This window comes from Papaver somniferum, chromosome 9 (genome assembly GCF_003573695.1).
Source record: "Papaver somniferum cultivar HN1 chromosome 9, ASM357369v1, whole genome shotgun sequence".
NCBI classification, from domain to species: Eukaryota; Viridiplantae; Streptophyta; class Magnoliopsida; order Ranunculales; family Papaveraceae; genus Papaver; species Papaver somniferum.
The window spans coordinates 133,683,969-133,705,208 of NC_039366.1; the positions used below are offsets into that span (position 1 = coordinate 133,683,969).

General features: G+C 38.1%; 2 protein-coding genes across 2 annotated transcripts; one reads left to right on the forward strand and one right to left on the reverse strand.

The window, feature by feature from the left end:
* The first annotated feature begins 6,156 nt into the window (after positions 1–6,156).
* LOC113310254 (putative pentatricopeptide repeat-containing protein At5g06400, mitochondrial) lies at positions 6,157–9,345 on the forward strand. The gene has a single exon (XM_026558864.1). The coding sequence runs from the start codon at positions 6,178–6,180 to the stop codon at positions 9,343–9,345; it is 3,168 nt and encodes a 1,055-aa protein (XP_026414649.1). The 5' UTR covers positions 6,157–6,177.
* Positions 9,324–13,481, reverse strand: LOC113310255. Its single transcript, XM_026558865.1, has 11 exons — positions 13,217–13,481; positions 12,626–12,867; positions 12,348–12,472; positions 12,084–12,192; positions 11,941–11,980; positions 11,690–11,779; positions 11,487–11,586; positions 11,248–11,387; positions 10,932–11,034; positions 10,173–10,825; positions 9,324–10,060 (listed from the first exon to the last, which is right to left on the reverse strand). The coding sequence occupies exons 2-11, from the start codon at positions 12,762–12,764 to the stop codon at positions 9,763–9,765; spliced, it is 1,797 nt and encodes a 598-aa protein (XP_026414650.1). The 5' UTR covers positions 12,765–12,867; positions 13,217–13,481; the 3' UTR covers positions 9,324–9,762.
* Between the last annotated feature and the right edge of the window lie 7,759 nt (positions 13,482–21,240).

A 21,240-nucleotide genomic window follows, 5' to 3' on the forward strand; every position in this document is an offset into this window, starting at 1 on the left:
ATGTGTATCTTCTCATAGGTTTCAAAGAGGATACACATGAGGAAATAGTCAAGTTGTAATTTGATGAACATGAAGCTCATCATAGGTATTGAATCTATTGATACATTCCTTTTTATTTTCTTGAAAAGAATCAGAAGTCATATGTGAGACTTTATCGAAACCACAAATAACAGGACATAAGTTACCTGAAACAGTTGCTTTGTTTGCCTTCTTGATCTTGCGCTTGAGACCGTTGATGTTGGTTTGGAGTTACGAAACACGATTATTGATATGAATGTAATCAGGAACACATCTTTTAGGAGCAAAGTCATCCTTGAGAGAAGGAGAGGAGTTCAAAGTTTTCTTCTTTTTTCGAAACCTTTTTCTCTTTATCGACTTTTCAGAGTTATCAGTCATCCATATAACATTGTTATTTTTACAATTGTAAGTAGAAGTTGAGTTGTATTCATAATAAGGAATTGGGCCATCACATCACTTGTCTTGATTAAGGGATGAATTTTTAACTGTATACTGAGAAGCGGGTTTAATTACTTCTTTCGGCATCTAGACGAGAATGTTATGAAGTTTTTCATTCCGCAAACGAATATGACATCTTATTTCAATGTGACCTTTCTTTCCGAAATAATGGCAGTTGACCGGAATGTTTTTGACCGTTCTCAACTGAGCAGTCCTGGAGGGATGACATGCTTGGTTTCCAGAGACATCAGCTGCTGAAGAGTGTTTTCCACTTTTAGTAGTGAAAAATTTAGTTTGAGGAAGGTTACTAGCATGAAAAAAATTCATCTTACCTGAGCTTGGAGCGTCTATACCTTTATACCCCAGACCACATGTAGCACGATGTTCTATACATGCTCCCAGCATAGAAGATAATTTTGTAGAGATGGAATAAATCTTTTCAAATTCTCTTCCAAAGATTTTACCTTCTCAAGAACATCACTGAAATAGGTCTCCAATTTTTTTTCTCGAGTGAGAAAAACCTTTTCTCTGTCATTCAAACATTTTTGTTGAGAGTCATACCTTCCTTCAGTATTCACACTTTTTGTCTATGGACTGAGCCGAGACAATACAATGAATCGGTATTCACACTTTTTGTGATCGTCTATGGATACGAGATCGAGAAAATACAACAATCAAAGTGTGATTACTTGATAATAGGTTCAGACTTAACCAAACTTTATAGGATCCCTGTCAAGTAATACTGAATTAACGTTTGTGTATTTTACTTCTAATTATAATAAAACAATTATAATTGCGGAAATAGAAAAGTAAAAGACACAACAAGATTTTTGTTAACGAGGAAACCGCAAATGCAGAAAAACCCCGGGACCTAGTCCAGAATTGAATACTCTCAGAATTAGGATGTTATACAAAATCAAACCAACTTCGTATAGTTGAGACCAAGCAACTAAAACTACAGTTCACCTAGTTTCTTCAGTATCCCTACGCTTCTGACATTCGATAAGTACATGCAGTGGAACAATTCCTTTGGTTCGTATTCCAAACAGTAAAGGAACAACAAATCTGTTCGGTAACAACTCTTTTCGACCAAGTGATTTGAGTTTGACAAAGGATATTCCGTTTAACCAATAAACTTCTTTGTCGGGTTCGAGGTCTATCTAAATATTCAACTACCAAAGTAGTTGGGTTTAGATTTTGCAATCAATATTTATATCACAAAGATAAAATATAACGATGCCGATCTACACAACTAATCAATCAAATATATCACAAAGATAAATCGATTATAGTTGAATCCCAGCTGATCAATTTTTGTGCACACCAAAGTTTATGAATCCAATAAGAAATCTTCTTGTCTTCGAATCTTCTTTGATCTTCAATAAACACATACACACAACACAACTTGAATCTCTTGAGATAAATCACGAACAGAACGGAGCCTGTTAACAATAGATTATCACAAGACGTCTTTAGATCTAAAAACAGGTCTAAAGATCCCCGTCGACACTTCGATCTAGTTTGAGTGAATCTTATATCAGAAGAGAAGATTCTCAAGCATAAACAAACTAGGTGCAATCAAAGTTCAAAAATCATTAGTCAATCAAATCAATTGAAAACTAATAATAAACTGCAATTATCTGGTTTCCACCAACGGTACTTGTAGAGCTTCTCGGTCCCAAAGAAGTTTTTAAAACGACCGGTCGTAAGAGATTTCGCCTAATTAGGGTACTTTTCTCTACGAATAGACGACTCCATAAGTAATAACACAACTAGGTAGTTTTGCTGGCTCTTAGGATTAGTTTGCTCGAAATGCAAACACAAAGTATTCATAGACAAAGGAAGTTTGGACACCAAGGAATTTCCAAAACCGAATATTCTCAAGATATGCAATAAATGCCCAAAATCGGTTTTCATGATTCCTGGAAATGCTTTGTCCAATATTGCCCGAAATCTCACTAGAAAATCTCCAATTAGTAAATGCACATTACTAATTTTTATTCTCCAGAGATATGCATTTAATTGCTGAAAATTAAAAGCATGTAAAACTAAAAACCTTTATTAAAAGATTCTCAATTTATTTCGGTCAAGGGATCTCCTTTAGTTATTAAGGAATATCTTTGAACAATAATATATAAGAATTATTGCACCTGTTCAAAGTATGTCGACATCTTTTTATTTGTAAATCCTTTTTCATATTCACAATGTTGGAACCGATTTGCCACACTTCCAAACGAGTTTAGAACTTGTTCATCTGATTTCCAAGAACTATGTGATTCATCAAAATATAAAATCACATATCATAGGTTTAACGGTTCTACCAAACACAAGGATCGGTTCCACCTCCATGTGGCTACTAGGACCAGTTACAATAGTTTCCAAAAATTGGTTAACTAAGTACCAGGATGCGGTTACCACATTCTCATGGTATTACTTGTGATGGGTTACACAAGTCATAGGATCGGTTACTCCAATTACTAAGATTTGTTACACCTCTTACTATGATCGATTTTACACATTCTTTTGTGCTCGGTCACACTTCTTACTAGGATCGATTATCCAATGACTAGAGTTGGTCACACCAGTTACAAATATCGATCATACCATCTCAGATGATTACTTAGGATCGGTTGCACTAATAAAAGTCATACCAATACATAAGTCAGGCACTGTGATTAGTTTTATCAAGATACATAACAAGTTATGACCGGTTCTACACAATCACATATTGGTAATCCAAATATTTGCAATGAATAAAAATACCAATAAGCTTAGTGATTCACAAAACAAGTTTATGAATATACTTCCTTTAAACAATGTAAACATTGTTTCCTAGGATGAAATCTTCACCTTTACCCATACATAATCACAATAACATCCATACGATTATGGCGATGTCTTATATACGAAGTTCAAAAGATAAACGTTATACTTCATATTTCTCCTCAACTGAACTCTTGGGTCTATAAACATGCTATGTACAGATGGCAAAGAGAATAAGCCTTATCCAAGATGGAATATCAGCTGGATTGGACAGAACTTTATCGAGGCAACCTTTGAGAGTTCTTGAGAAGGCGAGTCTACATTGGTGGAGGATGCAGGAAACAGTTGAAAACTTCCTCAGAAAGCCAAGTTAAGCAGCTCCAGAGAAAAGGATTCAGTAATCTTACCCGTGGACTCCCATCACAATCTGCAGCAGTCATGGAAGTAACATCAGCTGGTTTAAGCAAGTCATGGATAAGGTCAGCATTTTCTCCATTTGCAGGCCCGAAAATAACATCACCATGAACCACCCCTCCTTTTCCTTTGCAGGGCAACCTTCAGGCAGGCAAATGCATGCATTTACCGCAAAGACATATTCGAAGGTGACGAAGTACTTTCTCCCAAGCCTGGTAGACCCTTGAATTCGTAGAGATTAAGTCTCTGCAAATAACCATGTTGTCTTCATTGAAAATATGTTTGACCTGCAAAAGCCGAAGAAAAGATCCTTTAACGTACCCCCTACCGTTAATCCCATCGCAACAACCATCAAAACCCTTTAAGGGGCAATGGCAGTACCCGTCATTAACATATTCCAGTGTGTCGGAGGAGAAAGAAGACGCTAAAAACCATCCATAAGACGCGATATCAGAAGAGCTAGCATTGCTGAACCCAAAAGGAAGAAGACATGATATTTCTAGGCATAGCGTGAAAGAAAAACCTTAAAACGAAACTATAAACCCTAAAAAGCGAAAGGATAAAACAAACATAAATCTGCCAAAAAAAAAATCGACTGGAAGGAAAAATAATGAAGAAAACGAAAAACGCAAGGAGAATTCATGAAATCGTGATGAGCTCGCTAGAATCTGGTGAATAATTATGGTTTTCGATCACCAAAAAAATCGTCAGAGCCGGAACCGGAACTAGTTTATTATAATAATAATTTAAAAATATAAATGATAAAAATATTAATGTCATTATTAAATATGGTGGATAAAAAGTTATTTGTTTTAATACCTAGCGACTCTATTCCGTCCTCATTGGTGTGCCTCGGGAACATTTGGTTCCTAATATTGGACAAATATGATAGAATCTAAAAAACAAGACCGATTTTTTGGGGACCATGGTTTTTCTTGCGGGACCATGGTTTTATTTTGGATAAAGACATTAGAAGTAAATCTAGGTCACCCCTTATCTAGATATTTATATTAATACCTAAATTACCCTCCTGATTAATTTTGGGTGATGATTAGCTAGTGTGAATAATAGTTAGTGTAATGATTAGTGAGCTGATTAAGTTAAAGATAATTAGTGAGATTAAAAAATCAGATGAGTTTTTTTTATTTTTAAAAAGTAGAATTATTGAGAGAGTAAAGTTAGAGAAGATGAAGAAGGAAAACATGAAAAACGATGGATTTTACCAACCACAACCGGAGGAAGGGTATTTGGGTACCCAGGTATGCTTCAAACTTAGATAATGTTGGTTGAATTGCTCCAAACTTTCAAAAAAATGAAAATTTTAATGTAAATTTGGGCCAGTTCGGTTAACCATATGTCAACAACATGTAACCGAACACATCTGAAAGTGTAGTTCGGTTACCATATGTGAAGAACATGTAACCGAACACACCTGAAAGTGTAGTTCGGTTACGTTTTCCAAACACGCAGGTTACCGAACTCGCTCGTTAATGGAGATTTTGGTCGTACAGTGCAATGTTCGGTTACCTAGGATAAAATGGTAGGTAACCGAACTTTGAACTTGACAATTTATTTGAGTAAATCTTGTGTGTTCGGTTAGTTCGCAAACTTCAACGCAACCAAGTTCCCAACCGAACTTCAGGTTAAAAGTAACCTAGTGTTAGAAGTTCGGTTGGTTCGCAAACTTCAACATATTTTGCGAATCAACCGAACTAGGCTTATAGGTAGAGTTCGGTTACAAGAAAACTTAATAATTTTGCGAACGAACCGAACTTATGGACTTGTATTGTTCTAATACAAGGAGTTCGGTTAAAAGTATTTTTTTGCGAATCAACCGAACTTTGAGTTCGGTTAAGAAAAAAATAATTTGTGATAACCGAACTTTTTACTAAAAAAAAAACTCCATTAAACCTCTCTGCAACTTCCATTTTCAACTCATTTTGATGATTAGTTCTCGTTTATTCAACCAAAAACGAATGACAAGTAATGGGTTTGTGAGAATATCTTTGTTAATGTTTTAAATTAAGCTATATATATAGTGGTGGTGGTGGTAAACGGAGGTGGTGGTAATCGGTTGTTGTTGGTGGTGATAATTGGAGGTGGTGGTGGTGGTAATCCGCGGTGGTGGGCGGTGGTGGTAATCGGTGGTTGGTGGTGGTAATCGGCGGTGGTGGGTGGGTGGTGGTGGTGGTAATCGGTGGTTGGTGGTGGTGGTGGTAATCGGGGGTGGTGAGAGGAGGTGGTAGTTATATATATATACAGAGAGAGGTGGTTATTGTGTTGGTTTTAAATTAAATTAGGTTAAGGATAGGTTAGTCATTTCAATGTTCTAAGACACCCCTTATAACTATAGGGAAGGTGGCCTAATAAGACCATGGTCCCTAAAAAAACGATGGTCCCTGAAAAAATCATTCAAAAACAAAACATACAGTTGGGCCAGGCCCACGAGATCAAACTTCTCATATCAGGACGAAATGATAGTACTAATTTCGTTTTATTTTGATCGCCAATCCAACAAGTGTTTCCTTTCATAATTTTCGTGAAATGAGGTATTTATCGAAATTTCGAAATTTAGATTCAATTCCATCTGAAAACATACTTCAATTCCAGTGTACTAAGTTCAAAAATTATAAAGCTTCGACACATTCTAAGTCTTCAAAGTTCCGAAATTCTAGAACGAAAACTCAAGAAACGCAGACGGAAACAAATAAGTTGCCTTCTATCTTCAACAGCATTACAGAGATACTAGGAACTCCCGAAGAGAGTATTGACTCATGTGGGGTTTCTAGTTTTCAAGATACCCATGTTAGAAGTTTGAAGCCAATGAAAGAACCATTAGAGCGGATGCCAAGTGTTTGTAGAAGTGCCCAAGTGAGTGCTTTGGAAGAGACCCAGTTAAGAAAATCTATGATAAAAGATGATGTGAGTCCTATTGTTCATAAGATTACTGAAATTATACGTGGTCAAGATGCTACAGTTCCGTTTGAGGAATGCTTAGAGAAGTCGGGTTTTTCATTACATTCAGATATTGTTGACAAAGTATTGAAGAGATGTTTTAAAGTTGGTCATTTAGCTTATAGATTCTTTAACTGGGCGAAGCTTCAAAATGGGTATTATCACACCACTAGTACTTACAATACTATGTTATACATTGCTGGAGAAGCGAAAGAATTCGGTCTGGTTGATAAATTGGTTGAAGAAATGGAGATGGAATCATGTTCAAAAGATGTCAAAACGTGGACCATTCTCATTTCTAGTTATGGGAAGGTGAATATGATTGGAAGATGTTTACATGTTTTTGAGAGTATGAGGAAATATGGCTGCGAACCTGATGGAATGGCCTACAAATTGATCGTTCGTATGTTGTGTGCTGCTGGAAAAGCTGACATTGCCTTGGAGTTCTACAAAGAGATGGTAATTATGAATATGGAGGTTGATATGAATTTGTATAAACAGTTGTTGAATTGCTTATCGCGATCAGGAAATCTCTCAGCTGTTCGACTGATTGGAGACGATATGATAAATGTATCCCAGATACCTGAGCAGGTTGTTTATTCTTGCATGCTTAGGTGTTTTTGCATTTCAGGGAGAATCGAAGAAGCAATAGAATTGCTTCATGAACTTAAGAGTAAGAAGATAACACTTGACCCTACAAATTATGAAATTTTGGTGAAAGGGCTATGTAATACTGGTAGAGTTGCAGATGCCTTAGAAATTATAGAAATTATGAAGCAAAATCAGTTTGTTGACGGAAAAATATATGGAATCGTTATAACTGGGCATTTAAAGAGAGGTGAGTTTGAGGATGCCTTTGAAGTTTTTACTGTAATGAAAGAATCTGGACATCTTCCTAAGGTTTGGACTTATACCGAGCTTATACAACACCTTTTTAGGTCGAATGAGTATGAAAGAGCTTGCAAACTTTACAGGGAGATGTTGGAGAATGGAGTTGAACCGGATGTTGTGGCATTTACAGCTTTGATCACAGGTCATGTGCAACATAACCATGTCACAGAAGCATGGGAGATTTTTAATCATATGAAGGATAAAGGTGTAAAACCCACTCCAAAATTCTGTTTGATCTTCATTAAGGAGCTCTGTAAGGTTGCAAGAACATATAAGGCTCTTGAGCTTTTGAACGAAATGAGGAGCTCAAAAATGAACATCTCAGATGAAATGTTTCGTTTGGTAATATCCTCATCTGAGAGAAAAGGTGCCATAGAGACAGCTGAAAAGGTGAAGCAGATCTGGAGAGCCATTTACAGTCAAGAAAATGATTCAGTATATCTACCCACCAATCACCAGTCTCCTGATGTTGCTACCAACAGTGTGGTTGATATATGTCAGCCCACAGAATTCCGTTGCAGTTTAAAACCTACCCAACTACATCCACTGCGAGAAAAAGTTCTCTTGGAGCCACTGTGTAGAGTTAATAGTGATTTTCAAGAGAATTTTACCGTCCTCCAGATCTGTAGAATTTTATCGTCTTCCATGAACTGGAGCTCAATGCAAGAAGCTCTGGAGAAGCACACTATTCAGTTCACTCCTGAGCTTGTACTCGATGTTCTGCAACGTTGCCAACACTATGGTAATGCTGCATTGAATTTCTTTTCATGGGTGGGGTCGCAGTCTGATTATAGCCACACTGCAGAGACCTATAACATGGCCATAAAATTATCTGGATCTGGGAAAGATTTTAAACACATGAGAAACCTCTATTTGGAAATGAGAAGAAAAGGCTCTTTGGTAACTTCGGAAACATGGACTATCATGATAATGCAATACGCTCGAGCAGGTTTGACTGAGATTGCTATAAAGAAATTTAAAGAAATGATAAGTGATGGGTGTAAACCAAATGGAAACACGTTCAAGTATCTGCTAATGTTTCTTTGTGGGAAGAAAGGCCGGAAGGTAGATGAAGCTGTCAAACTGTTCCATGACATGATCAGGGCTAAATATGTGCCAGACAAAGAACTGGTTGAAATCTATCTTAATTGTCTGTGTGAAGTGGGAAAAGTATCAGATGCTCAAAAATGCAGGGAATATTTATGCAAGAGTGGGTTTAGCAAGCCTCTTAGCTATTCGTTGGTCATTAGGGCTCTTTGCCGTGCAGGGAGGCTAGATGAAGCTCTAGCTATGGTAGATGAAGTAGGGGAAGAAAGATCTAAACTTGATCAATACATTTACGGAAGTCTTGTTCATGGTTTATTGAGAGCAGGTAGGGTGGATGAAGCCTTAGCGAAGGTGGATAAAATGAAAGAGGAAGGTACCAGTCCAACGGTACATGTATATACATCTCTAATTGTCCACTTCTTTAAGAAGAAACAAATTGAGAAAGCGTTGGAGTTTTTCAAGAAAATGGGAGAAGATGGTTGTGAGCCAACCATTGTTACGTTCTCTGCACTGATCCGTGGTTATATGAACATGGAGATGGTTAGTGATGCTTGGAATGTCTTTCGACGTATGAAGCTAAAAGGACCTATACCTGATTTTAAAACATATTCAATGTTCATGACATGCCTCTGTGAGATAGGCAGGTCTGAAGAAGCCCTGCAGCTATTATATGAGATGCCAAGCAGTGGGATAATCCCTAGTTCCATCAACTTTCACACTGTTTATTATGGACTAAATAGAGAAGGCAAGAATGATTTAGCTCATACCGTATTACAAAGGAAATGGGATCTCATGAATAAAAGAAAGCTTTTATCTTAACATACATAACATACAAAATCATGTTTCAGCAATCGAAATAAACTCGAGACAACAATCATCTTTCACTGCAATAATAACACACCAGACCAGCTCAACTTAGGGCAAAGTACAATGCCCAATGTGGTAAAAATTTGCCTTTACATGAATTGGAAGGTTACATCAAATTGTGCTTCTCATTCATGATCACGTAATTGTGTTTTCATCTTTCGTTTCATCAAACAGTTCAATATGTAAGTTGTTAATAACTTCATGGTATAGCTTTAAGTTATCCTACGCTATAGGGTAAGAACCCCTCCTCATCTTTTGCATCCTTGGTATTGTTGAAGCAAATCTTGCAGCTTAGTAAATTTTCGTGTGGACTGACCAGAAAGTGGGAAACTCTCAATCTACCAACAATTCAAACGGCTTTAATGTACTCTACTGATCTGCAGTTGAGTGGAAGCAACAAAACCTGTGCTTCTTCTGCCTGGATTTCTCTCTACCATTAATGTTACTAGCTTCATGGTCTCCATTCACTTTGACGGTAACTTCAGAATAGTCCTTACTCATGTTTTCTAATACTGGTGCCCGCAGCGACTCTCCCAGCGTCCGCCCCCGCGAAGAATTCAAAACACCGTCTTGAGTTTTTTCTAAAACAAGAACATGTTGTTCTGGTGTTGTTGGTGCCGTTCGATACGGGTACACTTCTTTTACTAATGATTCTGGTGTATGAGGCCTGCAAGTTGAAAATTCGATATATATAAGCAAATAGACGCAAAGCAAGTATCTTGGTTATCTTCAAATCAGTGCAGCAACCTGTATTCGTGAAATTAATTTGGGTTTAATACCTGAATGAAGCAACACGGGAACCATTTTCAGCTCCATCCACAGCCGCATCTTTTTTGTCTGTTTTGACAGCTGCAGCAAAAATTTCACCCCCAGTACAATCTTGAGGTGCCACTCTAGAATTCAACACTTCTTGATTAGAAGAGCCTAATCCAGACCAAGTCTGTATGTTAATTCCACTTCCCCTGACCATGGAAATGACATTGTTTAATATGTCAAGAGCATGTTCAACCTCTGGACTGATAAACACCTTCTTCTCATTGCTGATTTGTTCCACCGTTAAACGGGATGCAGATTGGTCGATAGATATAATCCCATTTCCATCCTCTTCAGACTTCGTATGTTGTTCAATCTCTTCCTCCTCAATCTCATATTGAGACGTCCGACCTGAACCGGACACATCTGCCTGCTTACTTCGAATGATAAGATGATCACCAAGAGAAGTCTTGCCTGTAACTGTTGTATCGGCTGGTAAAGTTTCAGTTCCAGGTTCTTCATGGCACTTGTCTGCAGATTTCTCAACCATTGTAAGATCTGATTCTGAATCCATTTTTAGTCTTCTCTCGTGATTCAAACCTTCACGTATTCGAACATACAATGTGTCCTTTAAGGCCTTGCCAAAATCCTCGTCCCCTTTAGCCACAGATGCAACTGCCTGGAAGAAAGTAGATTTTGCTAATAAGAAATAATAGGAAAACAATTGGGCACTATATCAGATAAATATTCACTTGGTTGGCATAATCACAAAATCGAAATCCGACCTTTTTATAGAGCTTAAAGCCACTGCCTACGAGCTGCCTTGACATAAAATTAATAAGTGATGGGGGAACAAAATCCAGCTTTATATCCATGGTCATTATTGTGCTGCAAAAAAATGCCATCGCCTGAGAAAATAAATTATTTGGAAACTGACATAAACTTCACCATCTATGGACATGGAAAAAATGTGCTTCTCGCATATCAAAGCATCATGCACCAAGAGCAAAGAGTATAACTCGACCCATCAAGTGGACGACCCTGTCTCCTGTACAGGGATCATAAAATTTCAAAGAAAATGTGTCTCACACCCACACTTACCGAAAGTAACTTCTGTTTGAGGTAACCTTTTGTAAAGCAAAGGCTCCTACCAGCTCTGCTCGCACAATATCCTTTACTTCAGGTATCCCATCATTGGTGAACCCATGTGTACTTCTATCAACACTCTCTGTATCAGTCACCTGGACGTGAATAAAAGAAAAGTCCTGACTATGCTATACTTCAAAAAACAATATTAACCTTGAGAAAGAAGGCAGAAGATGATCAATTTCACCACCTACCGAATTCAGAACAACAATGATAAGATCATCTTCCAGAAATTCTACTTCAAAGTAGTGCACAACAACCTCTCTAGCTGATAACGGCCAGGCACACTTCATCCTTTCTTCCAAATAATTAACAAAAAAATCAGTATCCTTCAGTAGGGGGTCACACTTCAGAAAATCCTTAAAGTGAGTATTGATCCAAAATGTGTAGGTTTTACCTCACCAAAGCAATCTGTTCACCAATTCGAACCTTTTGGACACATTTGGATTCTATGATTTTAAAAGTAGGAAAGTTGAACTGAGGCCACCTAATAACAATAATAACAGCTGATAACGTTAGATCTTTACTGATGGAACGTCGCTATCCAATAAAACTTGCACAAAGGTAACATGGAACTCTTATGAAGTATCCAGACACATATAAGGCATCTCAAACCAAGAAATGAACTATATAGCCAAAAATTCTCACCATCTATGAAAGAGGGCTATTTCCCATGCGAGACATAAACCTGCAACCAAAAAATGAAGGATAATTCACTTATTTCTGCTATCCATCTACGAAATTACCTTAATTCATTGCAAAAAATATCAAGTACATCAAATTTTACTCACAAACATCCATAGGCCCATCAACAAAGCCTTCAACAAGTAGTGAATGTAATGGGGTCCCTTGAGGTCCTTCTCGATACATAACACGATACTCGTCAGTATCTTGTTTCAACTGTCAGTAAAAACTCTATTGGTTCAATAGAAAAAGAGGCTCACATTTAACATAGTTCAATGGAATGGGGAAACGATGGGCGATAACTAGCTACTTACTAAGCAATTTGATAAATATAAGAATAAGTGGAAGACTATTCAGACAAAACAATGTACCTTCCATTCGCCATGTCCCTGATCATGAGTTGCTGTCATCGATGAATCATCTCCCACACTCCTCAACATGTCAAGACAACTCGAGACGTGTTTCCCATTTTTGTCCACAACACTCTCAACATACTCTGGAATAAGCCAAGCAGTTTATCAATTAGTGAAAAACATGAAATCAAACTAGACTTCCATTCACTGATTTCTTCCCTAGTTTCTTAATTAGCAATGAACGGATCAAAAAATAAATAAAATGAAAACCAACAGGAAACCCGAAATGAACTAACCTTGATTCTCAGAAGGAGATGAATGTAGGAGTTCATTCTTGAGACGGCACTTAATAGCTTCCTCATTAGAAAGCTCATGAGATGCTAGTGTCTTATCAAGTCTTTGCCTGTACTCCAAGATTTGTTCTTTGTTGCCCATTTTTGCATATCTAAGCACACAATATCTATTCCGCACTGCCCTCCAAAAACTCTACTTTGCAACCTCGTCTGTCATACGCTAGTTATTCCAAATTAATTATCCCCTGAGATTAAGAAACACACCCATTAGGCGATTATTCCTCTACTTAAGTGAATCACCAAAGTTGTATAATCCATATTATCCCAGAAGAAAAAAATGGTGTATCCTATCCCCCCAGTACAGTACAGATATGAAGAATTCAGAATCAGATACTAGTATTTACTGAATACTGATCGAAATTCAGGTACACAATCATAACAAGAAAAACGAAAAAAAGAAGCAGAAATAGAAATAGAAATAGAAATTTACAAGACTTATCCAAAACACAACTTAAAAGATATCCTGTGTGGTAGATACACGCAGATCTCAATAGAAAGAAATGATTAATGAGAAAAAAGAGTGAAGATTTGTACCTGAAATGAGGTTCTAGAGAGAGCCCAGACGGAGATTGAACATGGAAATGAACTTGGCCCTCTGGGCATGCTGAATTGCAGACACGAATAGCTCAAAGTTCAAAAAGCTTTGGAGAAACAGAATTTAGTTCATTGAAAGATAAAAAAAATATAAAAATTAAAGTTGAATATTAAACTAGAATCTTTCTTTCTTTATTAATTAATTATTACTTTTTCCAAAGTGGTAAGAGTATAGATGGAGACAAGATCAACCCTGGCTGGCAGTTGAGTTTGGACCATAGTTGGTGAGAATATTTTTGTTAAAAAGTGAAGCAGATTTTCTGCTGGTACGGTATTTTGATCTTTTGATTTGGGACAGAATCTAAAAAAGAAGCCTATAGCTATACCGACCTGATAGCCTCGGTGTTTAATTCAGTACCAATTCTAAACATCACAATGAATTGGCTCCTTCATTTGTGCAAAAGACTAACACGAGGGATTGTCTTCTTTCCGGGTTGCACCGATGCAGACGTGATAGAGATACAAATAAATTCACAAACAACTAGGATGCGAAATTAGTGATATTTTACACTAAAATGTGTATATCTGAATGTAATTTCTCAGCAATACTAATAAATTATTAATAAATAATAAATTTGTATAGAAATAAATATATATACTAATACAATAATATAAAAATTATCACAATCATGTTTTCATGTTTTCATCGAAAATGCTCCGGCGACTCTCTCGGGCGTCAACTCGTCGGATTTCCTCCCAGAAATCATCATGTTTTCTTTGATTTTTTCCTTCGTTTTTGATTTCTCTTCTCTTGTTTTTCCACGGTTTTCCCGTTTTTGTGTGTGTTTTTCTTTGAGTTTTTGGTCACTGTTTGGTTTGTTTTTTTTAGGGTTCGTGAGTTCCAGTTTTTTTTTGTTAGGTTTTTTTTTATTTTCCCGGCGCAATGCCTAAAACTAGCAGAGCTTCTTCCTGCAAAGCTACCCCAGCCTACCAGGCGACATCAGGCTCTTCTAACACAGACACAACTGCTCCAAATGATAACTTTTGTCACTGCCCGTTCAAACATCTTCATGGTTGTCAGGATGGGGTTAATGGCAGGGGTCTTGCCAAGGATTATTTAGCGAAATATTTGTATGACAGGCATCTTTCCTCCGACATTGACAAAACATTCTGCAGAGATTTAATTGCCACCAAATTGGATGTTTATTTGGCTTGGGAGAAGGTTTTGCGATGCTTGTGAATGTGGCTGTGTTGTAGACGCATGCATCTACATGGATGGAAGAAGGCGTGTCGAGGTCGTGAAGGAGATGTTCATGGTGATGTCGTGGCAGGGCCTTCCAACAGTGCATTGGTTGAATTTCTCTTGCATGGTTTAGATAAACCTGCTGGAGATGTTGTTGAGTGCTCCGGTTTTGTGGACGATGTTGTTGTTGATGCTGTTTCAGAGAATGGGGTTATGATTGTTTCGGAAGTTGACGTTGATTCAGATTCAGAAGATGAGGTTGTTATGACTCTTTCTACTAACCTTCTCAACGATGTTCTTCGAAGACAATTCACGACCGTCACCAGCATCCCCCATAAATGCAGGTTAGTTTTTCTGAGAACGCTGAAATTGTCTTGACAGGGTTATTGCTTGCCCTGGGAACTTGTCAGCTTGGTTACAACTGGTTCTTATCCCAATATGCACTCTTACCTTGTTCCAACCAAGAAATTCAGCCGAGAAGAAGTCTGGAAACAGAAAGTGTCTGCAAGTTATGGCTATCAACTAAGCCCTGGTAGTTTGGAAGGAACCCAATGGATATGCGACTCTAGTGAATAAGCTTCTCCAATAGCCTGTTCGTTTTGGATCCAAGAAGGCAGATAAGAAGTCAGGCGCTGCTACTTTGTTAGCTTGTCAAAAGAAGTTGAGTTGTGGTCATTTCACGGCTGCCATACAGGTATTTTCTCATCTGGGGTTGCACCGTGTGATGAGAATACGTTGCAAGATTTACAGGACAAACACCCTTCCATGCCTCTTCGTGATATCCCCGGTGATGCTTCCTTGGGGGATCCCATCACAGTTGACTCACGGGCTGTTTTGGAAGCTATTAAGAGCTTCCCAAAAGGCACATCTTGTGGCCGTGACGGTTTACGGGCACAACACTTGGTCGACGCAATGAGTGGGGATGCAGATGTCGTTGCGGATGGGTTACTCTCTTCGATTACGGGGGTTGTCAATCTTTGGTCGGCTGGTAAATTCCCCGTGGTTTTGGGTGAGTTTATTGCTAGTGCGCCCTTAACTCCGTTACTTAAACCTGGGGGTGGTATTAGACCTATTGTTGTTGGTACTATTTGGCGTCGGTTGGTTTCAAAAGTGGATGCTTTCTCTGTTGGAAAGGACATGTTGTCCTATTTAGGCGATTACCAATCCGGGGTTGGTGTGCCTGCGGGAGGAGAAAGTATTTTACATGCTGTGAATAGTCTACTTGAGAAGCATGGTCACTCGGACAATATGTCAATGTTTCTCATTGACTTTTCTAATGCTTTCAACATGGTGAGCAGATCTCAACTCATCAAGGAAGTTCGTCTCCATTGTCCAGGTATTTCTCGCTGGGTAGAATTTTGTTACTTGAGGCCTGCTAAACTTTACTACGACCAGTATATTTTGTCTTCTGCTCTTGGAGTTCATCAAGGTGACCCTCTCGGTCCCTTGTTATTCGCTTTGACACTTCACCCTTTAGTGAAGACTATTGCTTCTCAATGCAAACTTGATTTGCATGCTTGGTACCTGGACGATGGTACAATAATTGGCGATACTTTGGAGGTAGCAAAAGCCTTGAGCATTATCGAAACAGAAGGACCATGCAGGGGTTTACATCTCAACATAAAGAAAACGGAGGTATTTTGGCCCTCTATTGATCAAATGAGCACAGTTGAAGGTGTTTTCCCAGCTGATATTGTAGACCCTCTGATGGTGTCAAACTTTTGGGAGGACCGATGAGGTTAGATCTAAATTTTATCAGTAACATGTTGTTGATCAGGGTGAATAAAACTGTTCAACTAATATCGTCAATCAAAAAACTTAAGGACCCCCAAAGTGAGATGTTATTACTTTGCAATTAGAGCTGGCAAACAAGCCGAAACCCGCGGGTTAACCCGTGCCCGGACCGTGAAAGCCCGAACCCGGACTGGCTGGTTTCTAAACAAGTCGGGTTCGGGTTGTAGAAATGGTGACCCGTCGAGAAACGGGTTAACCCGTCCCGGACCGCAAAACCGCGGGTTAACCCGTAAACCCGTACTTCCAATTTTCAGATAATCGACCCGGCTTCCCTTATCCTTTTTCGTGGGTGCCTTAGCAATTTAATTTGGTCTTATCACCAAAACGTGTCGAGCAGGAGTCATTTCTCTTATTCTTTATCTTTTCTTCTTCTTCTTCGTTTTTATTTCTCCTTCTCATCTCTTTCTTCTTCTTTTCTTCCTGTTCTTCGTCTGTGAGAGGCTTACGAGATGAGAGTGAGAAGTGATTGAGTAAAATCAACAATGGGTTTTTACATATGATGAAGGAGCTGAGGTAGTTGTCGATACAACTCAGAGTGAAGAAGAAGGGTAATCGAGAATTAGGGATTTTCTGTAAATTTAATTGGAAATCGAATTAGATGATGATTAAGAATAAATTAGAGATGGGTTTGTTTAATTGAATATTTTTATTTTTGATTTGGGTTCGAATTAGGGATGTATTGATCTGAGGATTACTTTAGGGTTTTTGAGATTCCGAATTCGTTGAAGTTTATGATGAATTGGGGGTGGAATCAAGTATTTCATAGGGGGTTGCTGTTTAATCGATGAGGTGAAGCTGTTCTTGTGAGAAAGGTAATTTAGGGTTCTTGTAATTTGAATTTATCTTGAGTAAAATTGAATACGAATTGATGAATCTTATATGGATTTGTTCAATTAAAGTTGAATCGATTATATGGAGGTTTAATTTGAGTTATTTGTAAAATTATGAATTCACTGAATTAGGGTTTCTCTCATGTTCTTCCCCATATTATAAATTAAGGTTCATGAGTTGGAAGTTTAAATGAATGTAAATATAACTGAGGTGATGATATGGCTGGTGGTGTTGGTGTATGAACTGATAGGGGTTTTGCTTTAAGATGGTAGCTTTGTGGTGTTAAGGGAGGAGGTAGTTGTCAGAAAGATGAGTTACTTTGAATTGCTAGTAGGAATGGGTAATGTTGGATGAACTGAACTGGTGGTTTGTTGATGTGCAAGATGATATGTTGTTGAGTCATGGTATGCTCCTACAGGTGGCTGTAACCCGTGAACCCGCAGGTTGACTCACCATAAATCGGTTTCTGGCGAGTTGACTCACCATAAACGGTTTAACCCGTGAACCCGCAGGTTTAACCCGTTACGGGTGCGGGTTGAAGAAATAACGACCCGTGAAGAATATCAACCCGCGGGTTTTGACCCGTGTTAACCCAAACCCGTGTAACCCGTAACAAGCCAGCCCCGGCCCGCCCGTTTGCCATCTCTATTCGCAATTGCATTGGTGTATCAAGATTATATTTTGCAATGTGTACTACCAACCCTGCAGCTTCGCAACCAGCCACTGTCCTTTTTGATGATCATCTACTTAAGTACTTGAGACTTCTAATCACGGGTGATGGCGTGGGGTTTGGTCCTTTCAGCAGCGATTAGCTACCTTTCCTATCAAAGATGGCGGACTTGGCATTTATACCATGGCTGGTACCAGCACTTACAGTTACCTTGCTTCTCAGAGTCAAACTACTTCGGTGCAGAAGGTGATTCTTGGTAACTCTTTCTCAACGAACAAAGGTTCTGCTTATCAGTTTGCACTTCAGATATTTATCCAGGTTTGTGGATTACCTGCTAATTACTGTGTCAATGATACTGCACCCCTTCCATGCACTCACTGGCAGTCACTTATTTTGATGTGGTTAAGAAGCAAATCCCAGACCAATTCACTATGTTTACAAAAGATTCCATCTTGTGGCAGTGCAATCGAGTTAACCATGCTCAAGATTATTTATTGGTTGTACCCATTAGTGGACTCAATCAATGTCTTGGACCTAGACAGTCCAGAGTTGTGCTTTGCTATCGTCTTGGTATCCCTCTATTTGCTGAGAATAGTTTGTGCCCAAGTTGTAACAAATCCATGGATATGTTTGGGGATCACGCGCTTCATCGTGCCAAAGATATAGGCCCAAAGTTTCGTCATGATATTGTTCGTGATGTAGTTGCTGACATTTGTTACAAAGCTAATGTGCCTACGTGTAAGGAAGTTTCTCTCAATTTTCTGACGGAGGATGACAAAGAGATAAAACTTGCTGATATTCTTGTGCTTAATTGGGATAATGGACAAGATGTTTGTATGGATGTCATAGGTGTCTCACCCTTCATTGGTGAAGGAATCCGCTCATTCGTCCCTGGAAAAGCTATATCTAGTGCGGTTTCACGTAAACACGCTAAATATTTGGACAAATGTATTTCACATGGCCATGGTCCGGGAGTCTTAGCTTTCTATACCTTAGGGGAACTTGGTGAAGATACTATTTGTATTTTCAAGCATATGAAGAATTGTTTAATCAGTAACGACGCCAGTAGTGGTTTCGGTAGTTTTATTTTTCATAGACTAGGCATTATTATTCAAAGGGGTGTTGGTGCTCAGCTTGTTGCTAGGTTGCCAACCAAAATTTTTGTGTAATAATATTATTTAATTAGTATTTATAATATAAATACAAAAAATTCAGCCACTTTTAATAGACATTCATGTTAAAATAGTGTGTGACATATGCATGTGACGTCACTGATGTGTTTGTCCTGGAGACGTACGTCGGACGCGATTTGATGCGGTCACATGGCCATATAATTGGATTCTTGATATATACACAACAAGGAAAATCCAACGGTGACAACTTCTGGGAACGTTCGTAATTAATTTTGTAGTCGGGGAGTTTTTTTGGGGAATATTTGGTGAGTCGTGGTTCTTACAAAATATTTGAGGGTCGGAATTTTTTTTCCTTTGTTTGTTTAGGCTTGGAAATGTATAACATAGATGAGGAATCGGTCAGCTCAGGGTAGACAATTGCTTAGCCTTGCCATGGGCTACCTCAGCACTTGGTGGGATGCATAGAGCTTCGAAACCAATATGGATTTGCAACGCCTTTCAATTTCGGCATTCTTGCCTACTAAATATGTTACTACATTACTGTTATCATTAGATGTTTTTATTTTGGGTGCACCGAATTTCCATAAATGCAGCTGTATTTTTGGCATGTTCCACTGGAAGACTAAGAGATAGTCGAATTCTTTTCGGAAAATGCACGTGCAATATTACAACAAATTAATTGTATTCTTACCCATAAAAAAACATTAATATAAAATCACGGTTATTAATCTTATCATTATCCAAAGAATGTGAAGCCACTCACATATTTGTTTTAGAGACCCCTTGACTTAGATTTTGACCTAATTGTCTTCTCTTTTTTTCCTTTAGTTTTTCATATGATGAAGCACAAGTAAGCGAGTCTTGTTTAATAAGAAAAGTAGAAGTAGCATGGGGTGCAAAACCCTTTGAACACCTTATGCAATGAGCCCTCCATGTATGGTGGGAATCATTACCACATATATCCACCCAAGATTATCATCATTTCAACAAATAGGATTGGTTAACCACGCCTCAAACCAGTGTCAGATGTTAGAGTTGTCCATATTACGAACCGAGGTACCCAAACCAAACAACACAACTTATGAGGACAAAACATATTATCAATCTTGATTCTGGTATCCAGATTTGTAGTTATATTATTAAGACAACGCCCCAAGCATAACAAAGTAAACAATAGAAGAAAGTAGAAGATAGTTCCCATTCATTAAGGTTCAACTCTTAAATTGGAGATAGTCTTTATATATAGGAATCATGAAGACAAACCCTTCAGATCCGGTGTTACATGAGGAGTATATTAGTTAAGTCAGTTCCTACTGATGGAACTGGGCTGACGACTTTGCACTTGTAGTTGAGCCTTTAAGTACCTATGTAGATAATGGTATCAATATTCTGCAAATTCACTTGAGCATTGGAGAATGAAACTTTGCACTTGTCCCTTTTTCCCTTTATACTCTACTCGTTCTCCTCTAAGAGCATCTCCAATGCAAGGGGTGGAGGTCATAAAAAACCATGCCACCTAAGATTTAAAACTTTTTCTACCAAAATTCCATCTCCAATGCAAGGGTTAAGGTCCTTGAAAATTGTGACATGATTATGTGGGGGTGGAAAAAAAATTCTAAATAAGACCTTCTCCATGACCTTGGGTCTAAGTACACATCATCAATTTATCTCTATATTAATTATAAAGTTGTTAAATAAAACCTTGAGGATTGGAGATGATTTTTTGGGTTGAAAGGTGTTAAATTTATTTGCTTTGTACATATGTGAATGACCTCCATAGAAAATGTGATATTTAGACCTCCACATAGGATCACCTCCACCCTTAGCATTGGAGATGCTCTAACCGTTTAATATTTCATTTACTTTTGAGTTTCCAAATAAGAAGAAATGGGAAGAATTTTCCTTACATTGAACCTATAAATATCCTTCTTTACCACTTAATTATCTTCATCAGAAGATACTATGACCTTCCTTTAGATTTTAGTTGGTGTTTGTTAGAGCACTGCCTGGTTGAATCCACCAACCGTTAGTATGCCATGTTTAGTTCCAAAACTCAAGTCGCTTAAGCCGATTACTAAAGTCAACTTCGTTAGTTCCAAAACACAAAGCTCGGGTGCTAGAAATAACATGGTAGTTTCACCGTATCTTAGAGTCGTCGTATCACTTTCTCTTTTTATTTTTGCATATTTTGTGCTTCTTTAAGTGATTTGGTGGGGCACTAGTAGCGCCTTGATTTCCTCTAGGATAAAGTATAGTGATTGAGATACGAAAAAAAAGTTCAATAAGGAAGATCAGACCAACCAAAATAAATTATATTATGGAGATTGGGGAGGGGGGGTCAGATGTTTCTGGT